The following is a 23,692-nucleotide window of genomic DNA, read 5'->3' on the forward strand; positions in this document are numbered from 1 at the left end:
TAATGTTAGTCTTGCGGTGCGTCTCTATCAGATTTTTGTGAGCAGATGTATGGTCAATTAGTCACTGGCTGACACAGAGAGTTACAGATGTCATTTACGTATTAGTATTCAAAGAACTGTGACTGACGCCCCAACAACAGGGACTTACATGCATTGACAACAGAAAATAGTTTATTGAGAATGGCTAGCTACTAGCCGAAATCTGGATTTGCGTAATAAAATCTGTCTGTCAAAAACTGATCTTACGAATGACAGCCCTGCATTTAAATCGCGTATGTCATACTTAATAAAAAAGAACCTGCTTCTCAAACACATTGGCAAATAGATTCACTCTTGCCCCATGTCTACGGGAAAGATTAATTACTTTTTCATAGCAGTAGTTCATGTAAGATTACTTTAAAAGCTAAAGTAGCATGTTAAGAGGTACTGGCTCCTGATTGGCTGGCGCAAACATTCTTTGTGTGAGTTAGTCAGGCGACGATACCCTTCGCGAAAGTACTTCATCGTGGGCGCTCAAGAGTGGAGGACACACAAAACGTCTTCCTTTGCTCACGTTTGACTACGGTGTTGCACAATGATCAGACGTGGTGTTTCTTTTACCTTGATCCATTGGCGTTGGTTTCCCTGTACAGGAACAAATCGTGACCTAGCTGTTTCAGTACAGATAATGATATAGTAAGACATAGATACTTCTTCCGCGCAGTTCATCTAAAGGCATTTTAGGTTGTGTGTAACTACAAAAGATTCTGCCTTAGCTTTGCTTTTTCTTTGTTGTGGTTCCAGTGTTTTAATTGGTTCCTGTTGATATTGTTTCATATGTCGAATGCAGAAAAAAATGGCTCTGAGCACTACGGGACTTAACTTCTAAGGTCATCAGTCCCCTAGAACTTAGGGCTACTTAAACCTAACTAACCTAAGGACATCACATACATCCATGCCCGAGGTAGGATTCGAACCTGCGACCGTAGTGGTCACGCGGTTCCAGACTGTAGCGCCTAGAACCGCACGGCCACCCCAGCCGCCCCGAATGTAGAGTATTGACTGTACCCGTTGTCCGACGGGGCACAGAAGTGAAGGTATAGGTGCCGGGCAGTTGTGTTTGACCAATAGAAAGCATATCTCGGGCCACTAGTTTCCGCAATTTAAGGAATCTGCGCTCGCAAGCGCAATACAACAACAGCATTTTAAACTCCTAATGCATGCTCAATGCTGCCACCCCAAGACATGCGGCAAATCTGAGGCAAACTTTCTATATTTATTGGTAATCCGATACGAGAAATTAATATACAGGGTGATTCAAAAAGAATACCACAACTTTAGGAATTTAAAACTCTGCAACGACAAAAGGCAGAACTAAGCACTATCTGTCGGCGAATTAAGGGAGCTATAAAGTTTCATTTAGTTGTACATTTGTTCGCCATTTCAGCCAATAAAGTTTTTGGTCCCTTTTTCTTCGAAGGTGCTACTGTAACTGGACTACAGTATCTGGAGATGTTAGAGAATTGGCTGTTCCCTCAGCTCGAACAAGAAGCACAACAATTCATATTTCAGCAGGATGGAGCGCCACCACATTGGCACTTATCTGTCCGTAACTACCTGAACGTCAACTACCCGAGGCGATGGATCGGCCGCCAGGCAGCCCGTGACAGAGCACTTCATCACTGGCCTCCAAGAAGCCCTGATCTTACCCCTGCGATTTTTTCTTATGGGGGTATGTTAAGGATATGGTGTTTCGGCCACCTCTCCCAGCCACCTTTGATGATTTGAAACGAGAAATAACAGCAGCTATCCAAACTGTTACGCCTGATATGCTACAGAGAGTGTGGAACGAGTTGGAGTATCGGGTTGATATTGCTCGTGTGTCTGGAGGGGGCCATATTGAACATCTCTGAACTTGTTTTTGAGTGAAAAAAAAACCTTTTTAAATACTCTTTGTAATGATGTATAACAGAAGGTTATATTATGTTTCTTTCATTAAATACACATTTTTAAAATTGTGGTATTCTTTTTGAATCACCCTGTATTATGCAAAACAGCATTTGACAGGGACTGGTGTTCTGACTGACATATCTGAGAGAAAATGGTGTGTCGGAATTCTTATTAAGTAATAATAATTATGAATACGGCGAGGGGAAAGGAGTGTTTTGACTGGCTGAGGTATCTGCTATGGTTCAGCGGGAGAAGCCTGTTTGTTCTGTTTTCGCTGTTGATCACCTACGTGCTGTGTATGGTAGAGTATGAACGCTTATGGCAACGAGCTGCATTCAGGTCCGATTGTAACAATAGCACTCTGGATTGAGAATCGGCGGCGGGTAGGATTTGGTTGTGTCGTTATCTGGCTTCATTCCCTTCATCGTAACTATTGCATTCATTTTGCAAGTAGTGTAATTTTCTTGTTTGGTAATAAGATTCGAATTCTGATAGGCACCATGTCCACATGATCAGACAATACATCTTCTTGGCAATTAATGGCATACCAACAAGGTTCAAAGAGATTACATTTAATCTGTTTTGCCTAATCTGTATTCACTTCCTGCAGGTAAATTAAATTTCTTGGTGATAAGGTAAGATTCAGATGGTCTTCAAGCCAAGTGTTTGGGGAACTTGTTGCTGCTTATTTATACCAAACTTATTTGTTTGATCATAAAGTTGGTTTTCCTTTGGGCTTCAGCCATACGTGTACTGACAGCGTATTCCACTACTAACAGAGCCAACTGTTAGAATAGCTGAGCATGTTGGCCGTAAAGAAAGACTCGTATGGCGTTGCTGGCTAGGAAACATTGAGCCTAATCTAAAAGATTTTTCTTCTTTGACTCCCAATGAAGCCTTCTTCTTCTCAAGAGTGACAACGTCAGGACGGTTTTCAAATTGTTCAAATGGCTCTGAGCACTATGGGACTCAACTTCTGAGGTCATCAGTCCCCTAGAACTTAGAACTACTTAAACCTAACTAACGTAAGGACATCACACACATCCATGCCCGAGGCAGGATTCGAACCTGCGACCGTAGTGGTCTTGCGGTTCCAGACTGTAGCGCCTAGAACCGCACGGCCACTCCGGCCGGCGGACGGTTTTCAGTTTGTCACGATTACTGAAGATGAGTAAACGATATTTTTTAATACGTTGATGCTGAAATTATAGTTTAAGCTTTTCATTTTGGTCATGTTGGAGGTTCTAAATCACGCAGGAAAGAAAACCTTCGGCATTATTATATTTTTGTGAAAAGAAGTTCTAAAGAAAACACAAATATCAAATGTACGTTTATTGCCATAAAACACATAACAAAAGTTCATTTCAAACGATGATTTGCTTAAATGTATAGTATTTGAGATCCGAAGATGATTTCATATACAAAATATTTCATTTCTCACACTCGTTCAAGAATGTTACGGTATTTGAGACGAAAAGTGACAAAACGAATGAGAGAAATATGTCGCAAAGGAAGTCAGTATTGTGACGGTACCATCTGGCAGAGGGATATATCATATGGCTTCAGGGCCATTAAAACACAATACGAAATGGTGTGTGGAAACATAGAACATCTGAATTTCAGTACTATTCCTTATTGCCTTAAACATAACGACATCATCAACGAGACGGCGCTTTCTGCGCAAACTTTGTGAGGTTGCTTAGGTTTGGTATCCTTGAGATGCAAATGTGATAATCCGTTGCGAGCAGGACAAGCCAGAAAGCTACCAAACCCCGTGGTGAGGACCCCTGCAGGGTCGTTTTAATGTGATAAACTCCTTTTCGCTTGAAAATGCAATGAACAGTTAGAAGCGATGATTTTAACAGAAACGTGCTGATATTTCATTATTCTTTCGGTTCTGAGGTGGCGAAGGAGTATTACTTGCGAGCTCATTACGGGAAAAGTCTGAGAACAAAAAAGGAAACCCCTTACCGCATGGTAATATACTACGCTTTCTCTCATGCTTAATGCAATTATGTTGTTTATTGGCGTTCTGCTGGGTATGGGTGTTGATCCTGTATTAGTAAAACCCGAGAATATTTTAATATCAAAGTTGAAAAAAAAAAGAATCCTCTTTCGAATTGTTTCAGAAACGGCGTTGTATTGAACTAGCATTGCAACACATGAGCAGGGAGTCTGAGTGTCCTTTTATTTGTTTGAGAGGTTATTGTGAGAGGCCAATCTGCGCATACTGTACATGTGGACGGCAGTTTGCAAATGTATTTTGGTGTTACAAAGGTGAACCTGTTGCTGTAAAGTTCGCAAATTTCATAGACACTGCCAATTATGTAGGTACATATACAAATGCCAATAATGATTAATGATTTGTGCCACATGGTGACTATGGCTCACCATTGTTAGCCGGTACGATTTAATGACGTTCGATCAGAAGACGATAATTCTATCGGAGTTAACTGTAGAATAGAGTAAAATAAATTATCAGCTCCCTGCCGGTCAAGTGTTTCTTCTCTTAATTTCTCACTCTTTTTACATGAGTAAACCTTATTTATCACATTGAATCAAGAAAATTTTTTTAAGCGTCGTGGTTACAGGAAATCGCATTTATGACTGGCGGATTATTAAAGATATGTAGTTAAGAATGTTCTTGGCGTAATGTGTATTCGCTGAGGCTTTAGGCTTGCAGCCGGATGACGGTGACATCTTACGATAATGTTAAGGCTGACATCCACTCATCCATCTTCAAGCAAGTTCTGTACACTGGAGATTTCTGGTACGTGCCACTGGCTTTATTCCTGAAATAGGGGCGACTGGCATGAAGATAGGTTACCGCTCCATCTTGTAGGCCGCTAAACTCGACGGAGGTAACCTATGTTCATGCGCTCCGCACCAATTTTGAGTATAACCCTTTCCATTCTGGCACGCAGGATATTGTGAATTAGGTTTTAAATATTTCGTCGTTCAACTGCGTCACTTTCCTGCATAACTCCGGACAGTAACGATTGTGTAATTTTTCAGCTTCCGTTTGGCACCTGTTTTGTTTAATATTATGACCATCAGAGGGCAACAGATCAATCCAAACTCCAGCAGGAAGAAAAAGCCGTGCATCACTGATATAAATACAAAACTTCTACCTAAATGACATTTGTGTAAGGCAATTCCTGAATTTTTTTGGAGTGGAAATATTACATTTAACACATACAGGGTGGTCGGAAATTCCCGTTACAGACTGCTAGGACTTGTAGAGGGGAGCGAATACATCGTATTTTTAATAGGAACGTCATCCAACGAGACTAAAGAGCTTCAAAGTTATAGGCGCTGGCGTCCGTAAATGTAGGTGAGGTGATTCCGTGATGATGTTGCAGACTTTCTAGGATGATGGAGAACGATAAATGTATTAATTTGAAGTCAAGATCCCTTTACCGGAAACGAACGAGTTGAAAATTATAAACGAAAACCGTTCTGATTACTCTGACAGTATTCAACTGAATACATGTACCGGTTCTTGTGTTGCGAAGAGTGTAGGGTTGATAACTTTCAGTGCTGGTAGTGTGGACAAAAACGAGAAAAAATGTCCAATAAACATGGGCTATAGAGTGCGTACCTTGACAGCTATGAACCCTTGCTCAGTAGATGGGACGAGTTTCACAGTAACGAAGATGAACGAATGATGATAGCTCCTCAGGTGTGCAATTTAGAGCCCACGTTTATTGGACTTTTTTCTCGTTTTTGTTCACACTACCACCACTGAAACTTACCAGCCCTACACTCTTCGCAACACAAGAACCGGTACATGTATTCAGCTGTCAGAGTTATCAGAACGGTTTTCCTTTATAACCTGTATATAAGGTGTATAAACAAATGTATGACGTGTCAGTTGGATTTTATATATATTTGTTTTTTTGAGTAGCACGAACATTCTAGTACCATGATGTACAAAATGACAGCATGAGAACTTTTTGAGTACTTTTTTCTGATTCTACAGGTCATAACGGATGGAAATTGGTACCTGTCACGAAAAGGTTAAAGAAATTTTCTGTCAGTGTGGAAAGCCGGTGACATGTAGCAGTAATCTCCGCCTGAAGTTGGCTGAACGGATTCCCGCCAAAATATCGTGGAAACGTGTAGTCATCGAGTTGCAAGCCCGCAATGTCATTGAATTTTAGGTAAAAGTGGGGAATAAATATTTTTTTGTGTTGCATCAGTCCAACTGATGGCGTTGGAAACACCTCATCTACAAGAATTTAGAAACGAGTAACTTTAAAAACGGAAAATTTTCAAGTGGTTAACGATCTGCAGATGTCATTAACCCTTTCTGCGTCTGCGGTTCCAAATGGCATCATTAAGCATTCCTGGCTTTTTTGAGCTTCCCAATGCTTCAATGATACCGTTTGGCATCGCTTCACGTAGCTCCAAGTTTGGCCAACAGATCACAGTGGCGTTTGCTTTCATGACTCGCCGTTTGTTTGAATTGCAGGACAGAGAAGTTCTTTTTAGTTTTTCACATGTGCCTTAACAGTTTGAACAATAAATATTTTTTAGATAAAAAAAAAGTTTTTTTTAGTTTTTCACATGTGCCTTAAAAGTTTGAACAATAAATATGTTTTAGATAAAAAAAAAACTTCGGTAGCATGTATTTACGAGAAAGTTTCACAAAACGCTTATTGCATCAACAATGGGATTTCTATCTAGCTTTTAGACATTATTTAACCAAAGAAAACCTATTTTATTAATTATTCTTTCTAGTTTCCCCAGGTATGTGCCGAGTTTCGCTCAATATATAGCTTATTATGTGCGTAGCGCCAATTCTTAATTTGATGCTGTCACGACCTGGCTGCCTCCTGCAGGCATCTAGCTCCGACTCGAAACACGTCTGCTGTCTCTGCGCATCTCCTCACCACCACTCAAACTTTTACCGTGTGCACCTAGCTCTGTTAGCTGTCAAAGATCTTACTACTCGAAGATGCACTACTCGTCCAACCTTGCGGTTGGGAACTATCGACATTTTTCACTGGCTCTATCCTGATCGAATGTCAGCACATACCTTTCAGGATATGGCATATGTGCAACATATACAGTAAATATTCATCACAAAAAAATTGTCCCCAATTGTTTTCTAAATGTGACGCACGAAGGGTTAATGTCTTGGGCTAAAGGAGAACAGAGGTGACGTAGTACTAACACTACCTGAAAAGCAGGCAAAGGAGAAGAGAACGGTGCAAGGGTATCATTAAATGATGTTAGGCTAAACTGTAGTGAATGAGCGTTCAAATCGTTATTGGAGCTTGTGGGAGGGGCGCAGAGTCCCAGAGGGGACGGTGCTGAGGCGGCTGGAGACGCTGCCAGCTGTCGTTAGCAGTGGCCGGCGGCGAGGACGGCTGCGACCAGCGTTGTACACAGTAGGGCGGGTCGCCCTGAGGGCGCCGGCCGCACCCCGCTCCCCTGACGCCTGCAGCACCACCGACTCGTGATGGCCGAGCGTCAGCGAGCTCACCGTAGACCTGCAGACACGATGCCACAGTGCGGGGTCATTAGACCTCTCGTTGCTACAGACATGATCTCTGCACTCCGCTTTGAGCGCGGCTTTGTAGTGGCTGTACTGATTGCCGAACGCTGCTACCTGTGCTCGCTGAGAGACAGCGTCCCTGTTGCTGCCAAATAATTATCACCCGCTAATGGTCCAAGTTGAAGAACTGAATTAAAATTTGTAGCACGACGGAGACTCCTTGCTTACCAGGCCGGTATGCTAGCCGTTACAGCACCGCAGCACTGCAACTAATCCTGCTGTTTTTTCTGATCTGGTCAAAAAGATTGAAAGTTACACAGACGCTGTCTTGAAAGAAATTGAAGAAATACATAAGACAAAGATAACACAGCTCATGAGAGCCGGCCGGGGTGGCCACGCGGTAAAAGGCGCTACAGTCTGGAACCGCGCGACCGCTACGGTCGCAGGTTCGAATCCTGCCTCGGGCACGGATGTGTGTGATGTCCTTAGGTTAGTTAGGTTTAATTAGTTCTAAGTTCTAGGGGACTGATGACCTTAGAAGTTAAGTCCCATAATGCTCAGAGCCATTTGAACCATTTTGAACAGCTCATGAGACTACATACATAAACAATAAATAATCAAAACACACACACCAGTTTTATCCACGTTTTATGAATCTCACAGACACACAATTAAACAGTGAAGGAAAAGAGCTCATAGAAAAAGGACTGAAATATAACGTGAATACAAAAGTAGACGCTGAATACATAGAAAACCTCATAATAGAATCAGAAGCCATTCTAAAGCGAGAGGAGAAAAGTGGAAACAGCAATGTAAACACTGGGCTAACAAGGGAATTGATAAAAAAGAAATACATAAAATTATTACAGGTACAAAAAAGCAGACTGACAAAAACAATAAAAACACAGAATCCGAAACACTCAGAAAATTCAGAAAGAAAGTCCAAAATGAAAACATCGTTATTACTATAGGAGACAACGAAAATACAGTATTTCTTATACCCAAACAGCAATACATTGACAAAGCAAAAGTGTTCAGTTCACAAAGTAATATTAAAAAATTCAAATCAGACCTAACAAACATATTTCAGGACAAGTTAAAGAATATGTTAAAAAATATAGACTGCACACTGGATGACAGAAAACGTTAAATTAATACAGAACAGTACTACAGTACCCACCATCCCATGCCAACCAAAAATCTATAAACCAAATATCCCAGTAAGACCCACTGTAAACTTCAAAAATGCTCCCACTTACAAACTTGCAGGACACATACTGAATATACTGATAGAAACTTATAAAACAGAAGATGACAGAACTTTAAGGAACACCTCAGAGTTAATACAACTTAAAAAGATATAAAAATCCCAGACACAGCTACTCTACTCTCTTTTGACATAGAAAAAATGTACTCTAACATTCCAATAGCAGAAACAATAAATATCATAGAACAAAACCTGAAGGACAACAGTCAGCTACCAGATGAACACATCAAAGAAATACACAAGTTGCTGGAACTAATAACTGAACACAACTACTTTCATTTCAGTAATGAATACTATTTATAGGAAGAAGGGTCGCCAATGGGATCCCCGGCATCAGGAGCCCTACCAAACATTTTCATAAACCATGTAGGAAACTTAATTTTCAAAAAAATTACAACATATATTTATTGGCTCAGATACAAGGATGACATCCTTTGTTTAATAGATGAACCTCAGGGAAAAATTGACCAGTTGCATACAGATATAAACACAATACACAGAAAGATAAGATTCACAATGGAAAAAGACCAGAACAACCAAATAAACATTTTAGCTATAACAATTAAAAAAAGAAAACAATCGGCACAGCTTTGAAATCCACTGCAAACCTACAACAACTGACACAATCCTACATCAGACTTATAATCACCCACACTCACAGAAACAATCAGCACTCAGATACATGCTTCATAGACTCAACACAGTACCACTCAGCACAAAAAATTACCAGGAAGAACTAGACATCATCACACAAATAGCAACAAACAATGGGTACAACAGGGATCTAGCCACCAAATTAAACAAAAAAATTAAAAACAAATACAGTCAGTGAACACAGTACATAAATACCCAGAAACAACAGTACAATAAAACACTACACTAACAGGCAGAAATAGTGACAGAACAATAACGACACAAAGAATAAGATAGAAGATTCAAGATGGTAAACAATGAAATACAAGCACAAACTCACACTTAAAATAACAAATATTTTCAAACGACAAGGGATAACATAACATTCAAAACAGACAATTCAATTCAAAGGCACATTCCAAAAATAACAAGAAACACAGATATCTACGAAAAAGCAGGAATATATCAACTACAGTGCAACACATGTGATGGAAGGTATATAGGACAAACAAGCAGAACGTTTGACAGCCAGTACAAAGAACATATCACAGCATGGAAATATGGAACGAGCCCCTCAACTTTTGCAGAACATTTGAGAGAAAATAACCACAAAACTACACAGCATGGAAATATGGAACGAGCCACTCAACTTTTGCAGAACATTTAAGAGAAAATAACCACAAACCTACTACAAGAGAAAATGATATGAAAATAATTAGACTAAATAATGAAAGACATCTCCTAACATTACAGGAAACTTAACATATATACAAAACAAAGGCCGAAAAGAAACAACCACCAAATGACCAAGTAAATTTGCCTAACAACTCATTGTTTACACTGATTTATCATATAACAGACAGAAATCCCTGGAAATGATTACACATCTGATTCCTCTCATAAGTATATACAGGAAAATATAATAGTAATAATAATTATTATTTTTAAGAATAAATAAATGAATAAAAAATAGTAATCAAAATAAAATAAATAATTTTTATTTTATATAAAAAAATCTCTCTCCCTCTCTAACACATACATACATACACACACACACACACACACACACACACACATTCATTCACGAAACAGTTGAATGCAGAAAACTGAGAATGTTGGTAGCACATAGAAAAACAAATGAAACTCTGTATTAAAAAGATGGCAGTTATAGTGATGTGTAAAGTAAACAGTGAACTGAAAGTGAACTATAAGATATCAACCCGGTTGGCAGATGAGGAAAAGCAGTTTGCTTAGATGCAATGAGTTAGAAGTTACCTGTAAGGGCCTTTCCATTTCATAAAAAAGTTAAGGAATTGTTTTCAAATCTATACCCTAGATGTGAAACCATAAGCTATGTGTAAAAATGGACAAATTATGTAATATTTCAGGATACCCACTGAAGATGCCTTGTAAAAAAGGGGAAACGTGTCTGAGTGCATAAGTAATAACAAAAATTTCGATGTGCAGCACGCATAAAAGCATTTTCTTTGAAACAACAGCAAACAAATTAACTTAAAAAATTTGAATTTTGCGCATCTTACAATCTTATATTTTTTCTCGATACAGGACTGAATTTCTTTTTGTTATTCATCAAATTTACTGCACTGTATCAGATTAACCAACACTCTGCTCGAAATTTTAAAGAGTTTCCAGAGGTAAAAACGCACTGTGTAAACTTCTTGTGTGGTTGATTTTAGCTTGTGCGTCACACTAAATTAAACATGTGTAACATATCGAAATTTTATCTAAAATTGGGTGCGGAAGAGTATCTTATTTCGTTCTCGAGTAACCATTTTTTATATCTGAGAGACAAGTCACATGTAGTGTGTCCATGGAGACTTTCCGGTTGCTAGGATTTATTTTCTCATCCGATTTTAAGAAAATTATTAACTGAAAAAATTTTGATTTTTGCACATTTACGGTCTGATTGCTTAGCTCGATAAAGGACTGAATTTCCTTCAGTTATTTGTCATAGCTATTCACTGCATCAAATTAAGTAATATATTGCACGAAATTTAAAAGATTTTGCAGAGATAAAAACGCATTCCGTAAATTTGGCGTAGCGTCCATTTTAGCTCGTTTAATGCAGTGTCTGAAAAGTAGATAATACATCGATTTTATTTAAAATTGAGAGCAGAACGATATCTCATTTCGTTCTTGAGTTATCGATTTTTATATTCCATAGACAGTAGCGTGCAACACGCCCATTTCATCCCCTGCGCATCGGGAATTATGTGCTCATAACAATCGTCAGACATCATGAAGGTTTCAAGATATCGAAACAAGATTTTTTGCCCATGATAGCACTCAAAGAGGCACATATATTGTATGATAAACATTCGAAACTTCCTTATTCGCCGAGATACGGAAGCAACTCATCCACAGTAGCAAGAGGTCGGCAGCTCAGGGCCCATGTAGACGTCAATAGCACCTTTGGCGGAGCCAACTGATATATGGGCCCTGCAACGAACTTACGGCGTCACACTGGACGGCTTGTTCGCCACACTTCTCGAACGCTCGGCTCCGAGCAGGCCCACAGGAAATCAGTATGTAATTGAAAAGGTACCTATTAGACGTCTTACCTCTGACCTGTGCATTTAAACGCGCAGTCTAGAATTATTAAACTCGTCTGAAATATTTACTCGTTCACTGCCGCAGACGGCTGCTGGCACTCGTGAGACCTGCAGTGTCACGTGTTGCGACGTACGCACCATGGCCTTTCTCGTGGGCCTCGACTGCAGGAAAACCCAAGCGGCACACGTTTATATGTCCACAAGACCTGCAGAACGGCGGAGCATGACATGCATATACGCACACAGCAGCAAAAGGATTAGGAGCTGGCATCCTCCGTGACGTCACACGCCTTGCTTACGATCATATCTTTATAGGGAGTAAGCGAAATTATTTGTTTCTCTATTGCCGAAAGTTTAGTCGCTGCCTTGAAACGTCTTCCCCATTCAGCAGGTGTGGGCCGAATTTTTTTACATACATTATCAGCAACAACATCCAGATTCGTGGATTCGACGAATCTGTTCCGTCTTCAGAGTCGTATTTCAACCGCTTCCTGGGCCGACCTATATCCCTTGCCCTTTGGGTTTACAACACAAAACATTTTTGGCATATCTTACTTGATCCATTCTGACTACATATTTCTTCCAGTTCTGCTTATATGAGTCCATTTTTTCTGTTATTTCAAATGTTTAAGCTTATTTCTGACATCTGCGTTTCTTTTTTATAATCTAGTCTTCATCCTTTAACTGATCTGAAGAATTTCATTTCTGAAATCACTATTCGATTTACATCTTCCTTTTTTGCTATCTAAGTCTCCGGTCTGTAAAGTAGAACTCGGACAGGCAGTGTTTTACATAATTTTATTGCATTTCTTTAGTTGTCTTTTTGTTTAATTTTATTTTAATTTTTCCACAGACTTCCTCAAATTTTGCTCTTTTCTTTTTTGTATAGTATTGTATGGAACTGGAGACTTAGAAACGATCATCCCCGCCGTAGCCCGCAGTGGTTCACACCCCCACAACAGGCTACAGCAGTCCACTCACCCCACCGCTGCCCCACACCGAACCCAGGTTTATTGTGTGGTTAGGCCTCCAGTGGATCCCTCCAGGGAACGTCTCACACCAGATGAGTGTAACTCCCGTGTTTGCGTGGTAATCATAGTGTACGCGTAGGTGGAGAAACTGTTTGCGCAGCAATTGCCGACATAGCGTAACTGAGGCGGAATAAGGGGAACCAGCCCGCATACGCCGAGGCAGACGGAAAACCGCCTAAAAAACCATCCACAGACTGGTCGACACACCGGACCTCGACACTAATCCGCTGGGCGGATTTGTGCCGGGGTTCGGCACGCCTTCCCGCCCGGAAAGACGTCTTTGTGTCATAATGATGGTCAAAGGAAATTTCGCAGTTCACTTAGTTAAACAGATCTCCTTGATCGATGGTTTTCTTTTTTGTTACTATTTTTAGCACACCTGTTGTCTTCCTCGGAATGCTATTACTTTTGCCTTTTCTGTAGAAATTATGTAATTACAGTTTTAGCCAATTTGGTTCAATTTAAAACCTTTATTTGCAACTCTTCTTCTTAAATGGCAATTATATTCTAGTCGTATGCACACATTAATATCTTTATATAATCGTCCTTATTTTTTTTATTCTTTTGATGTTTTTTGCTCCTTCATTGCATTATTTAATCATGTCATTTATGTGTAAACTGAATTATAATAAGGTTAATTACATCGAACGAAAAATTAGAAAAATTTATAAGAGGAAAAAAGGAAGCATATCTAAAATACGTACAAAGAAGAACGCCAGGATTAAAAACAGCATACAAATGAAAGTGAGCAATTATGAACTGATAATTTAAAAAGCACACAAAGCAAGCTGGAACAGATGAACAGGGTGATCGGTCGTTACAGTCGTTAAGGCCACCGCTTTTACGGCGTGCGGTCAGCCGGCGAGGCCGGCTGTTGTTCCCGCGGCGCGGTCGGAAGGAGATCAGCATTAAGTATAGTACGGTTTGTCGCGTAAGTTATTTCTAACGTACATGAAATAAACACTTGAAAACAACAATAAATTGCTCACGCGCATCAAATAAGGGCATGATGAAACTTCGTTCTTTAGTTGTTCAATCATTTCTGACACCTACATACGAAACTGCTCATAATATTCCATCTGAGAAATGGCATCAATTTCTTCACGATCCATAGCTTTATGTCATTTAAACTGTATGGATTTCAGTTCTAGACTTTGTCTTTTAATGCTCGCCCAGAGAGAAAAATAGCAGGGGATTAAATTGGGGTAACGAGGAGGCCATAAGTTGATGCTGATAACTCTATCTTGAAACGTGTCATCAATTTCCTGTAATGAGAAGTTGGCTATATTTGCCATCACAGAGTCCTGCTGAGATCACGAAAGCACGTTCTCCCTTAGTTAACTGGCTTAAAAAGGCCATAAAACGTTTTCCGTAAAAAATACGAGCTATTATTATCTCACTGCTAATGGCACACCGACTCCTATTTTTTGATTATGCAGGTTGGCCTCGTGTATTACATTAGACCTTCCAGAACGTCAGTAACGGTTTCTTTGTGAATTAACGTATCCACTTGGGTGGAAGCATAATTTGTCTTAACGCAGGTGAAGGTCAATTTCTCCGTCATGCACCCTATTCAAAATCCATTCATAAAATCGCAATCTTTTAGCATGGTTACAAAGTTTAAGTTGCTACACTGCAGTTGGTCGTAACCAGTAACTTTGTAGCCGTTCAGACAGAGCCACAGCCAGTTCATATTTGCTGAGAAAGCCTTCGATCAGATTGTCTAGGAGACCTTTTCAGAGCATGCCCAATGTTATCCAGACGTTCATCTGTGAGAACCTTACGTACCTGTTCACGAAATTTATCAATCGATGAATCGTACTCCAATTAGAAACCTGAACATTAAGCAATTCCTCTTGACATAATCTCCGTACAGCACTTGCTGATTCTGTATGCATTTATGAACCATACATCAATATTCTTTGGCGACTAGAATACTTCTATTTTGTCGTTTCACGTGAAACACTTTCAGTCAATGCACTGCATTGCGGCGCTTAACATACAAGTCCTTCCCGGACAAGATTTCTTCACAAACAAAGGCCTCACACCAGAGGGGAAATATACTCCCCGCCAGCCCTGCTGCCAGCTGGCTGCTGGAGGGAGAAAAAAAATCCGTGCCAGGCAGTTGCGTTAAGGATTGCATAAGTAACTTACAAAATTACATTCATGGACTATTGCCTATAAAGCAATCAAACGTTTAACAGAAAAAAGAACACATTAAACATTAACACAATCAACGAAAAACAATGGGAAGAACATTACAAATATGGTATCACAATACCTTAACGGAAAAAGCAGAGATGTATGAAGGTGGAAACGGATAGATTTACCGATACTAGCACAATTAGAAGAAGCTTTTAAAACAATCAAAAACAGAAAGGCAGCTTTTATGATGGCTTAACAGCGACATATTACAATGCAGTGGGATTTTCCTTAACCAAGATTTTTTTACACACGTAGAACCAATAATTATTGGTCAGTCTACAAACTGCTGTACATAATTTATAAATTAAAATTTAGAAGCAAAACACAGAAATTTTGCCTTATGCTATACCTGGTGTCGGCCTTGATGGCGTATTATTTTTAGAAGTCAGCAATATAGCAGCAAAAACATTCAAGTTAACATAGGGCTGGAGCCATCCACTTGCGCGTGATCAACAGTTGCCAGTCATCTCAGTACGGAATAATCTCCTAGTTAGTAGAAATTTACTTGAATTTAAACCTTACGATATATTATCCATCTAATTTAGCTGATATTTCACTCATGGATCACGTTTGGGGAACTGGTTACAGGCATGAAGCGGCACTGGCGCGTTTTGCTGCTAATGTAAGACGATATCTGTTGCATCAATATGTTCCACCGTGGACTAGTCACGCATGGTCTGTACCTGGGCCTCTAACGTCAACTAACCTCTCTCCTCAGAACTATTCCTCCTGGGGTGAACAGCACTTGCGTTTATCAGGTTGAAGAAATGAAGCTTCCTTTCATGATTTACGTGAGGATTCGCAAGTGTTTGAAGGGATTCGTAACTCGCTGCAGACACGAATGCACTATTGCATTCAAATGCGAGGATAAACTGGCACATATCCTTTAACAGGTGCGAGTTTGCAGTGTACTGTAACATGTAGCATGCTGAACCAGCACTGTATTTCTTTTTACTGTAAGCCGTGGGGAAAGTCTCCGCCCTTTATTGATACACATTAGTACTGAGTAGTAAAATATTCCCTACTAAAGGTTCTTAACAGCCCATTCGCAGCTATCTCGCAGATGAGTGGTTTGTGGGCCATGTTTACTAGAACGTTTCTTCTTCTATTCATCTGTCATTTTTTCGCTATCAATTGGGACACGCTCTGTATACATAGGGTTTTTCACATTTCCTATTACACTCTGTTGTAAGGGCTGTATAGGGGACGTAGCCGACAAAGATGTGATAAAAAAACAAATGTCCGGAAACGCGCCGTTTGAATATAATATAAGTTTGAAACTTGGGCCACGTCCTAATCTGTCGCTTCACCGTGCACACACACTCTGAAAATAGGGCTCTGTGCGTGTTTTAAGTACGTCATCATAGAAGCCTTTCATCAGACTACATCAACGGCTGCAAGAAACTGGTCGTTCGCTACCAGGAGGGTTGACTGGTGTTCCATGGACTCTACACTTTGATGAGAACGTCTTACGTCACGTAGAAGAGAACCCGATGACGAGCACCCGATACATTGTCCAAGCCATGGGCGCCTGTAGAGCACACAGGTCGGAGCTCAGAGCCTTTGTTGTGTGCGTACTGTGAAGCTGGGCACATGAATGTAATTCGACCTTCAAACTTATTTTACATCCAAACGGTACATTGAAGGCCATGGGTTGCTTACCAAATCATTATCTACTATGTACCCGCTACAAATTGTAAAACCCTGCAATAGAGGTAATGAAACAAGCTGTATACTTCTACACTACTGGCCATTAAAATTACTACACCAAGAAGAAATGCAGATGATAAACGGGTATTCATTGGATAAATATACTATACTAGAACTCACATCTGATTACATTTTTCCGCAATTTGGGTGCATAGATTCTGAGAAATCAGTACCCAGAACAACCACCTCTGGCCGTAATAACGGCCTTGATACGCCTGGGCATTGCGTCAAACAGAGCTTGGATGGCGTGTACAGGTACAGCTGCCCATGCAGCGTCAACACGATACCACAGTTCATCAAGAGTAGTGACTGGCGTATTGTGACGAGCCAGTTGGTCGGCCACCATTGACCAGACGTTTTCAATTGATGGGAGATGTGGAGAATGTGCTGGCCAGGGCAGCAGTCGAACATTTTATGTATCCAGAACGGCCGATGCAGGACCTGCAACATGCGGTCGTGCATTATCCTGCTGAAATGTAGGGTTTCTCAGGGATCGGATAAAGGGTAGAGCCACGGGTCGTAACACATCTGAAATGTAACGTCCACTGTTCACAGTGCCGTCAATGCGAACAAGAGGTGACCGAGACGTGTAACCAATGGCACCGCATACCATCGCGCCGGGTGATATGCCAGTGTGGCTATGACGAATACACGCTTCCATGTGCATTCACCGTGATGTCGCCAAACACGGATGCGACCATCATGATGCTGTAAACAGAACCTGCATTCATCCGATAAAAATGACGTTTTGACGTTCGTGTACCCAGGTTCGTCATTGAGTACACCATCGCAGGCGCTCCTGTCTGTGATGCAGCGTCAAGGGTAACCGCAGCCATGGTCTCCGAGCTGATAGTCCATGCCGCTGCAAACGTCGTCGAACTGTTCGAGCAGATGGTTGTTGTCTTGCAAACGTCCCCATCTGTTGACTCAGGGATCGAGACGTGGCTGCACGATCCGTTATAGCCATGCGGATGAGATGCCTATCATTTCGACTACTAGTGGCACGAGGCCGTTGGGATCCAGTACGGCGATCCGTATTACGCTACTGAACCCACCGAATCCATATTCTGCTAACAATCTCGACCAACGCGAGCAGCAATGTCAGCATGTTGTAGGTGTCGCCACTGTGTCGCCATTGTGTGAATGCTCTGAAAAGCTAATCATTTGCATATCACAGGATCTTTTACCTGTCGTTTAAATTTCGCGTCTGTTGCAGGTCATCTTCGTGGTGTAGCGATTTTAACGTCCAGTAGTGTATGTCATTTTACTTTCCAGTACAACTCTGGAATGCCTGACACAATTTCAACTGTAGCTGTTACATACACTATGTGATCGAAAGTATCCGGACACCTGGCTGGTAATGGCTTACAAATTCGTGGCGCCCTTCATCGGTAATGCTGGAATAATATGGAGTTGGCTCACCCTTAGCTTTGATGACAGCTTCCACTCTCGGAGGCATACGTTCAAGCACGTGATGGAAAGTTTCTTGGAGAATGGAAGCCCATTCTTTACGGAGTGCTGCACTGAGGAGAGGAATCGATATCGATCGGTGAGGCCTGGCACGAAGTCGGCACTCCAAAACATCCCAAAGGTGTTCTATAGGATTCGGGTCAGGATTCCGTGCAGAGCAGTCCAATACAGGGATGTTATCGTCGTGTAACCACTCCGGCAAAGACCGTGCGTTATAAACAGGTGTTCGATTGTGTTGAAAGATGCAGTCGCCATCGTCGAATTGCTCTTCTACAGTGGGAAGCAAGAAGGTGCTTACAACATCCTTGTAGGCCTGTGCTGTGATAATGCCACGCAAAACAACAAGGGGTTCAGCTCCCTCCACGTACAAACACGACCACACCTTAACACCGTCGCCTCCAAATTTTACTGATGGCACTACACACGTTGGCAGATGACGTTCACCGGGCATTCGCTATACCCACATACTGCCATCGGATCGCCACATTGTGTACCGTGATTCGTCACTCCACACAACGTTTTTCCACTGTTCAATCGCCCAATGTTTACGCTCCTTACAGCAAGCGAGGCGTCGTTTGGCACTTACCGGAGTGGTGTGTGGCGTATGAGCAGCCACTCGACCATGAAATCCAAGTTTTCACACCTCCCGCCTAACTGTCATAGTACTTGCAGTGGATCCTGATGCAGTTTGGAATTCCTGTCTGATGGTCTGGGTAGATGTCTACCTATTACACATTACGACCCTTTTCAACTGTCGGCGGTCTCTGTCAGTCAACAGACGCGGTCGGCCTGTACGCTTTGTGCTGTACGTGTTCCTTCACGTTACCACTTCACTATCACATCGGAAAAATTGGACCTAGAGATGTTTATGAGTGTGAAAAACTTGTGTAGAGACGTGTGACAAAAGCGACACTCAATCACCTGACGATATTAGAAGTCCGTGAGTTCCGCGGAGCGCCCCATTCTGCTCTCTCACTATATCTAATGACTAGTGAGGTCACTGATATGAAGTACCTGGCGGAAGGTGGCAGCACAATGCACCTAATATGAAATAGGTATGTTTTTGGGGGTGTCCGGATACTTTTTATCATATGATGGATGTAGTTTGGTATCACTAGCACTATTTTATGTAGTGGCGTTAGGAATGTGGTGAAATGAACCATAGTTTCGGAACATCAGGAATCATTTCAACTAAACATTAAACATGTAGGGTGATACAGAACTCTACAACTACCGAACTTTCAGAGGTAGTATATGGACGCGAACGAGAAAAAAAGTCTAACAAATCTGGACACAAAAACGAATATCTTAAGAACTATGAACACTTGCTTTACTTTCCTTCTCGTGAAACACACTTATTCTACTGGACAAGTGCTCACAGCTCTTAAAGTATTCATTTTAGAACCCGTGTTTACCGGACATTTTTCTCCTGTATTGGTCCGTACTACCTCCTCCCAAAATACCGAAAACAAAGATTCAGTAGAAGAGGTGTGTTTTACAGTATCAAAGACGAACAATTGTTCATAGCTCTTGAAGTACGCATTCAAGAGCCCATGTTCACTGCACTTTTCTTTTTTTCTTGGTCCATACTACCATCTCCGAAAGTTCGTCGGTGGAGTTTTCTTTCTCCCTGTATATGACTTTCTATCTGGAAAGGGTAAGTCAACAGCAGCGCGTTTAGATACGGATCAGGGTGTGAAACGTTTCGAAAACTGCAGCGATTAGTGCTGGGTCCGTGATTTTCGGTGTCGCTAACTGTCCTGATGACAATGAACATCTATGTGTGGCCGAAACAGGAAAAGTCGATACATACAGCACAAGTATGCGTACAGAAAAGCATAAAGAAAGAAGCAATTTTTCTCAGGAAGCGGCAACAAACGGTCTACTCACAGAACTGTAAACTGGCGAGGATGAATAACACCATTTTTGTTATTTTGCTTAAGTTCATGCAAAAGACTGTGAAAAAAGCTGAAATTAATCGTGAACATTAAGGTCCACTCCCGAACAAGAGAGCCTTAAAAATAATAGCTAATTCTTTACGGGTACAAGTAATGACTTGGCACATAAAAAGGCAGTATTAGAGCATGTAAGTAGGAACATCTCCGCCAGTTGGGTAAAGCAGTTCCACGATCACACTGACAAATGAAAGGCAGTTGCGTGGCTGGTTGTGTTCGGTGGAATGTACAGTGTATATATTGTGAGGGCGAGTACTCACCCTTCGGTCAGAGGGCTGCTGATGGAACTGGTGAGGACGGTGAAGTGATGGGCGAGCGGCAGCATGGCCTTGAGGTCGACCGACTGGTTCTCCGTCCCCAGGTTCACCGCCACCAGCAGACTGTCCTCGCCAGCCAGGGTCCTTTCGACACAAACAGCGAACCGATCAGTCAGATCCATGAGCAGCTACAGCCAAATGTCGTGACGACACCTACTTCCTTTGCCGAGATAGCTAGCGGAAGCCTGTGCGGTGTGACGCTCGACTCGGAGGTAAGCTAGTTCGTATCTTTCGATAGGACACGTTGCACCTATAATCGTGTATCTGTCTGTCTTCTTCGTATCTGTCTTCTTCGTGGACCTTAGCTATGTACGCAGTGGCCTCCCACGCGCGCGTCCCCCGGCCCAAAAATCGTTCAAATGGCTCTGAGCACTATGGGACTTAACTTCTAAGGTCATCAGTCCCCTAGAACTTAGATCTACTTAAGCCTAACTTAAGGATATCACACACATCCATACCGGAGGCAGGATTCGAACCTGCTACCGTAGCGGTCGCGCGGTTGCAGACTGTAGTCCCAAGAACCGCTCGGCCACAACTGCCGGCTGCTCAAAAGATATCCACATTCAATTACATTGCGGCGTACATTGCAACAACGTTAAACTTCAGTATCCATTAACGGGCCGGCCGCGTTGGCCAAACGGTTCTAGGCGCTTCAGTCCCGAATCGCGTGACTTCTACGGTCGCAGGTTCGAATCCTTCCTCGGGCATGGGTGGGTGTGATGTCCTTAGGTTAGTTAGGTTTACGTAGTTCTAAGTTATAGGGGACTGATGACCTCAGATGTTAAGTCCCATAGTGCTCAGAGCCATTTTAACCATTAACGGGATGGACCGCAGTATGGCGCAACCTTCACCAGTCTTACCCCCCCTCCCCCCCCCCCCCCCCCCACATCAGCACGAGCGACATGGTATCACGTCGTCTCTGGAAAATTTGCCACTAACCAGCGTTTACATGCAACTGGTTTGATTGACACTTCTTTATTCTCCACCTGTCACTCGGTGGACGATGTCGCCCATCGCCTTACCTGCGTCGATTTTTGTGAAGTCTGGACGCTGGGGCGGCAAATGGTAACCTGTTCCGTCCGTGCCCCTCGATCCGTGGTCGACTCGTATGCTTTAATTCGCCGGGAGGACGTGTTTTCCAGGAGCCAAGACTCATGCGATAGTATGGGACAGAGGATGGATGGTAGCCTACCTTTATGAAGACCGGGTAAAATAGCGGCTCGGTCTTTGGATACTACTACAGAATGCACATACCGTGATTGAAAGACGTCTGCGCTACCACTCCTATGTCGCTGATTGCCTCCGTAGGTTTTACACGATCCCCCGCTCAGCTGGAATGTGCCTGGGGCATTTGGCCCGATTGATGTCTATGGACATTTCTAACACCCCTTTACGTTACTTCAAGCCCCCTTCTCCCCAAGCTACCACTCCTGTGACACGTCGGAATTTCATGACTAGAACTGAGTGTCTTCTTGCTTAGCTTTTACTTTTTACATATTACAGTCATCTACAATCAACGCTTAGAATATAGGAAAGCTGCAGTGCCAGAAGATAGTAGCGAAATGCAGAATGACCTGCATAGAATAGACCACTACACAAGCTCGGATGGAGAAAGAGTATCGGCCTGGCATCCCCTTTAGCCATTTAGCAAAATCGTGGTAAATCTACATCTGGATGAGCGGACAAGAATTTGAACCACTGTCTTACCAAATACGAGTCCAGTGTTAGAACACTGCGCCCTCTCACTCAGTAATAACGAAAAAACGTTCCGACGATTCACAAACCGATGACGAACATGAGTTCGTCCCTTACGCAGGCGCAGGTCCAGGGTTTGGTTCTGGTAACACTATTGATACTCTGCTCCACTCTTCCACTTCACACAAACGTAACTTACAGCGATGCTCACCTTAGATATCTATGAAACGTCTTAATACTATAATGAAAATAATAATGTATTTATATCGGTGCATCGCTTTGGAGAAGACATTGTAAACAGAGAAATGAACCTCCTGAAATGCATTCTCACCAAAAATTTGAGAAGTGCAAATGGATGCTATTGATTTAAGAACTGTCATAGCAAAAGTCTCCCACAATTCTCACAATGTCGTAATTTACACAACAGAAGACCGAAGTGAGCATTCACCATAACCAGTGAAACATCCTGGAAGATTCAAGCTGCGTGCTGGACAGGGACTCGGACCTAGGACCTTTTCATTTTGACATCAAGTGGCCTACCGACTGAACCTATCCAAGCACGACAACCGACCAATCCTCACAACTTTACTGTGTCGTGAGTGTGGGATGCCTGCGAAAGGAATCGGTCGCATGTTTCTAGTCCCGGTCCGGGACACAATTGTATCTGCGAGGAAGCGCACAATCCGCTATAGAGTGAAAATGTATTCCGGACCATTATCAGTGTCTGACTAAGCACAGGTCTGCAGACTGGCTATGGAAGCGTGTAAATGAGGACAATGCTGCATCTTAAGGGGGACGTTCGTGAAAACACAAACTATTGCACCAAATCCACAATTTTTAAGACGCGGCAATGAACTTTCGTACCATTCTTTACATGAAATTAACACATTTATTGTTGAGTTCCTTGGGTTATATATGTTTAACTTTTTATGGAATTTAAAAATTTTACTTTCAATAAATAATATACATATCAGTTTCTCATAAACTATTCAATAGATTTCGACAATACTTTGTCTATGTAACCTCTTTCAATATAGTAAGCTTCTCTCATGAGGTTCTTTGAAAACATATCGAATACGGGAATTTTAATAATTTTTTAATTGTAGTTCCGTAAGAATAATATAAAATCGACGAAAAATTCCAGGCACTGTGCCCCATATCTCAGTTTGCACTCAGAATTCCGAAATTTTCTCTTGACACAACGTTTATTGTGTTCATAGAAATAAGCGTACAAACTTTCATATTTCTAGCCTTCATATATTCCGGGAAAAATGTACGTAAACCTTAAAAACATAATTTTCACAAAAGCAATTTAGTGTTCAATCTAACGCGTTTTTCCTTACTTTACCTCTCCATAACGCCTCAGATTTGTACTCACAGTACTCTTTCCCTCCACGGATTTTC

At 41.8% G+C, this 23,692-nt stretch overlaps 1 protein-coding gene across 1 annotated transcript in view; it reads right to left on the reverse strand.

Annotated features, from left to right (window-relative positions):
• Nucleotides 1-23,692, reverse strand: part of LOC124620491 — a 274,372-nt gene that overhangs the window by 197,127 nt on the left and 53,553 nt on the right. The window contains exon 9 of the mRNA XM_047147076.1: nt 20,537-20,677. Within this exon, the coding sequence (XP_047003032.1) occupies nt 20,537-20,677 (141 nt within the window). The remainder of the gene's footprint in view (nt 1-20,536; nt 20,678-23,692) is intronic.

This window comes from Schistocerca americana, chromosome 1 (genome assembly GCF_021461395.2).
Source record: "Schistocerca americana isolate TAMUIC-IGC-003095 chromosome 1, iqSchAmer2.1, whole genome shotgun sequence".
Classification (NCBI taxonomy): domain Eukaryota; kingdom Metazoa; phylum Arthropoda; class Insecta; order Orthoptera; family Acrididae; genus Schistocerca; species Schistocerca americana.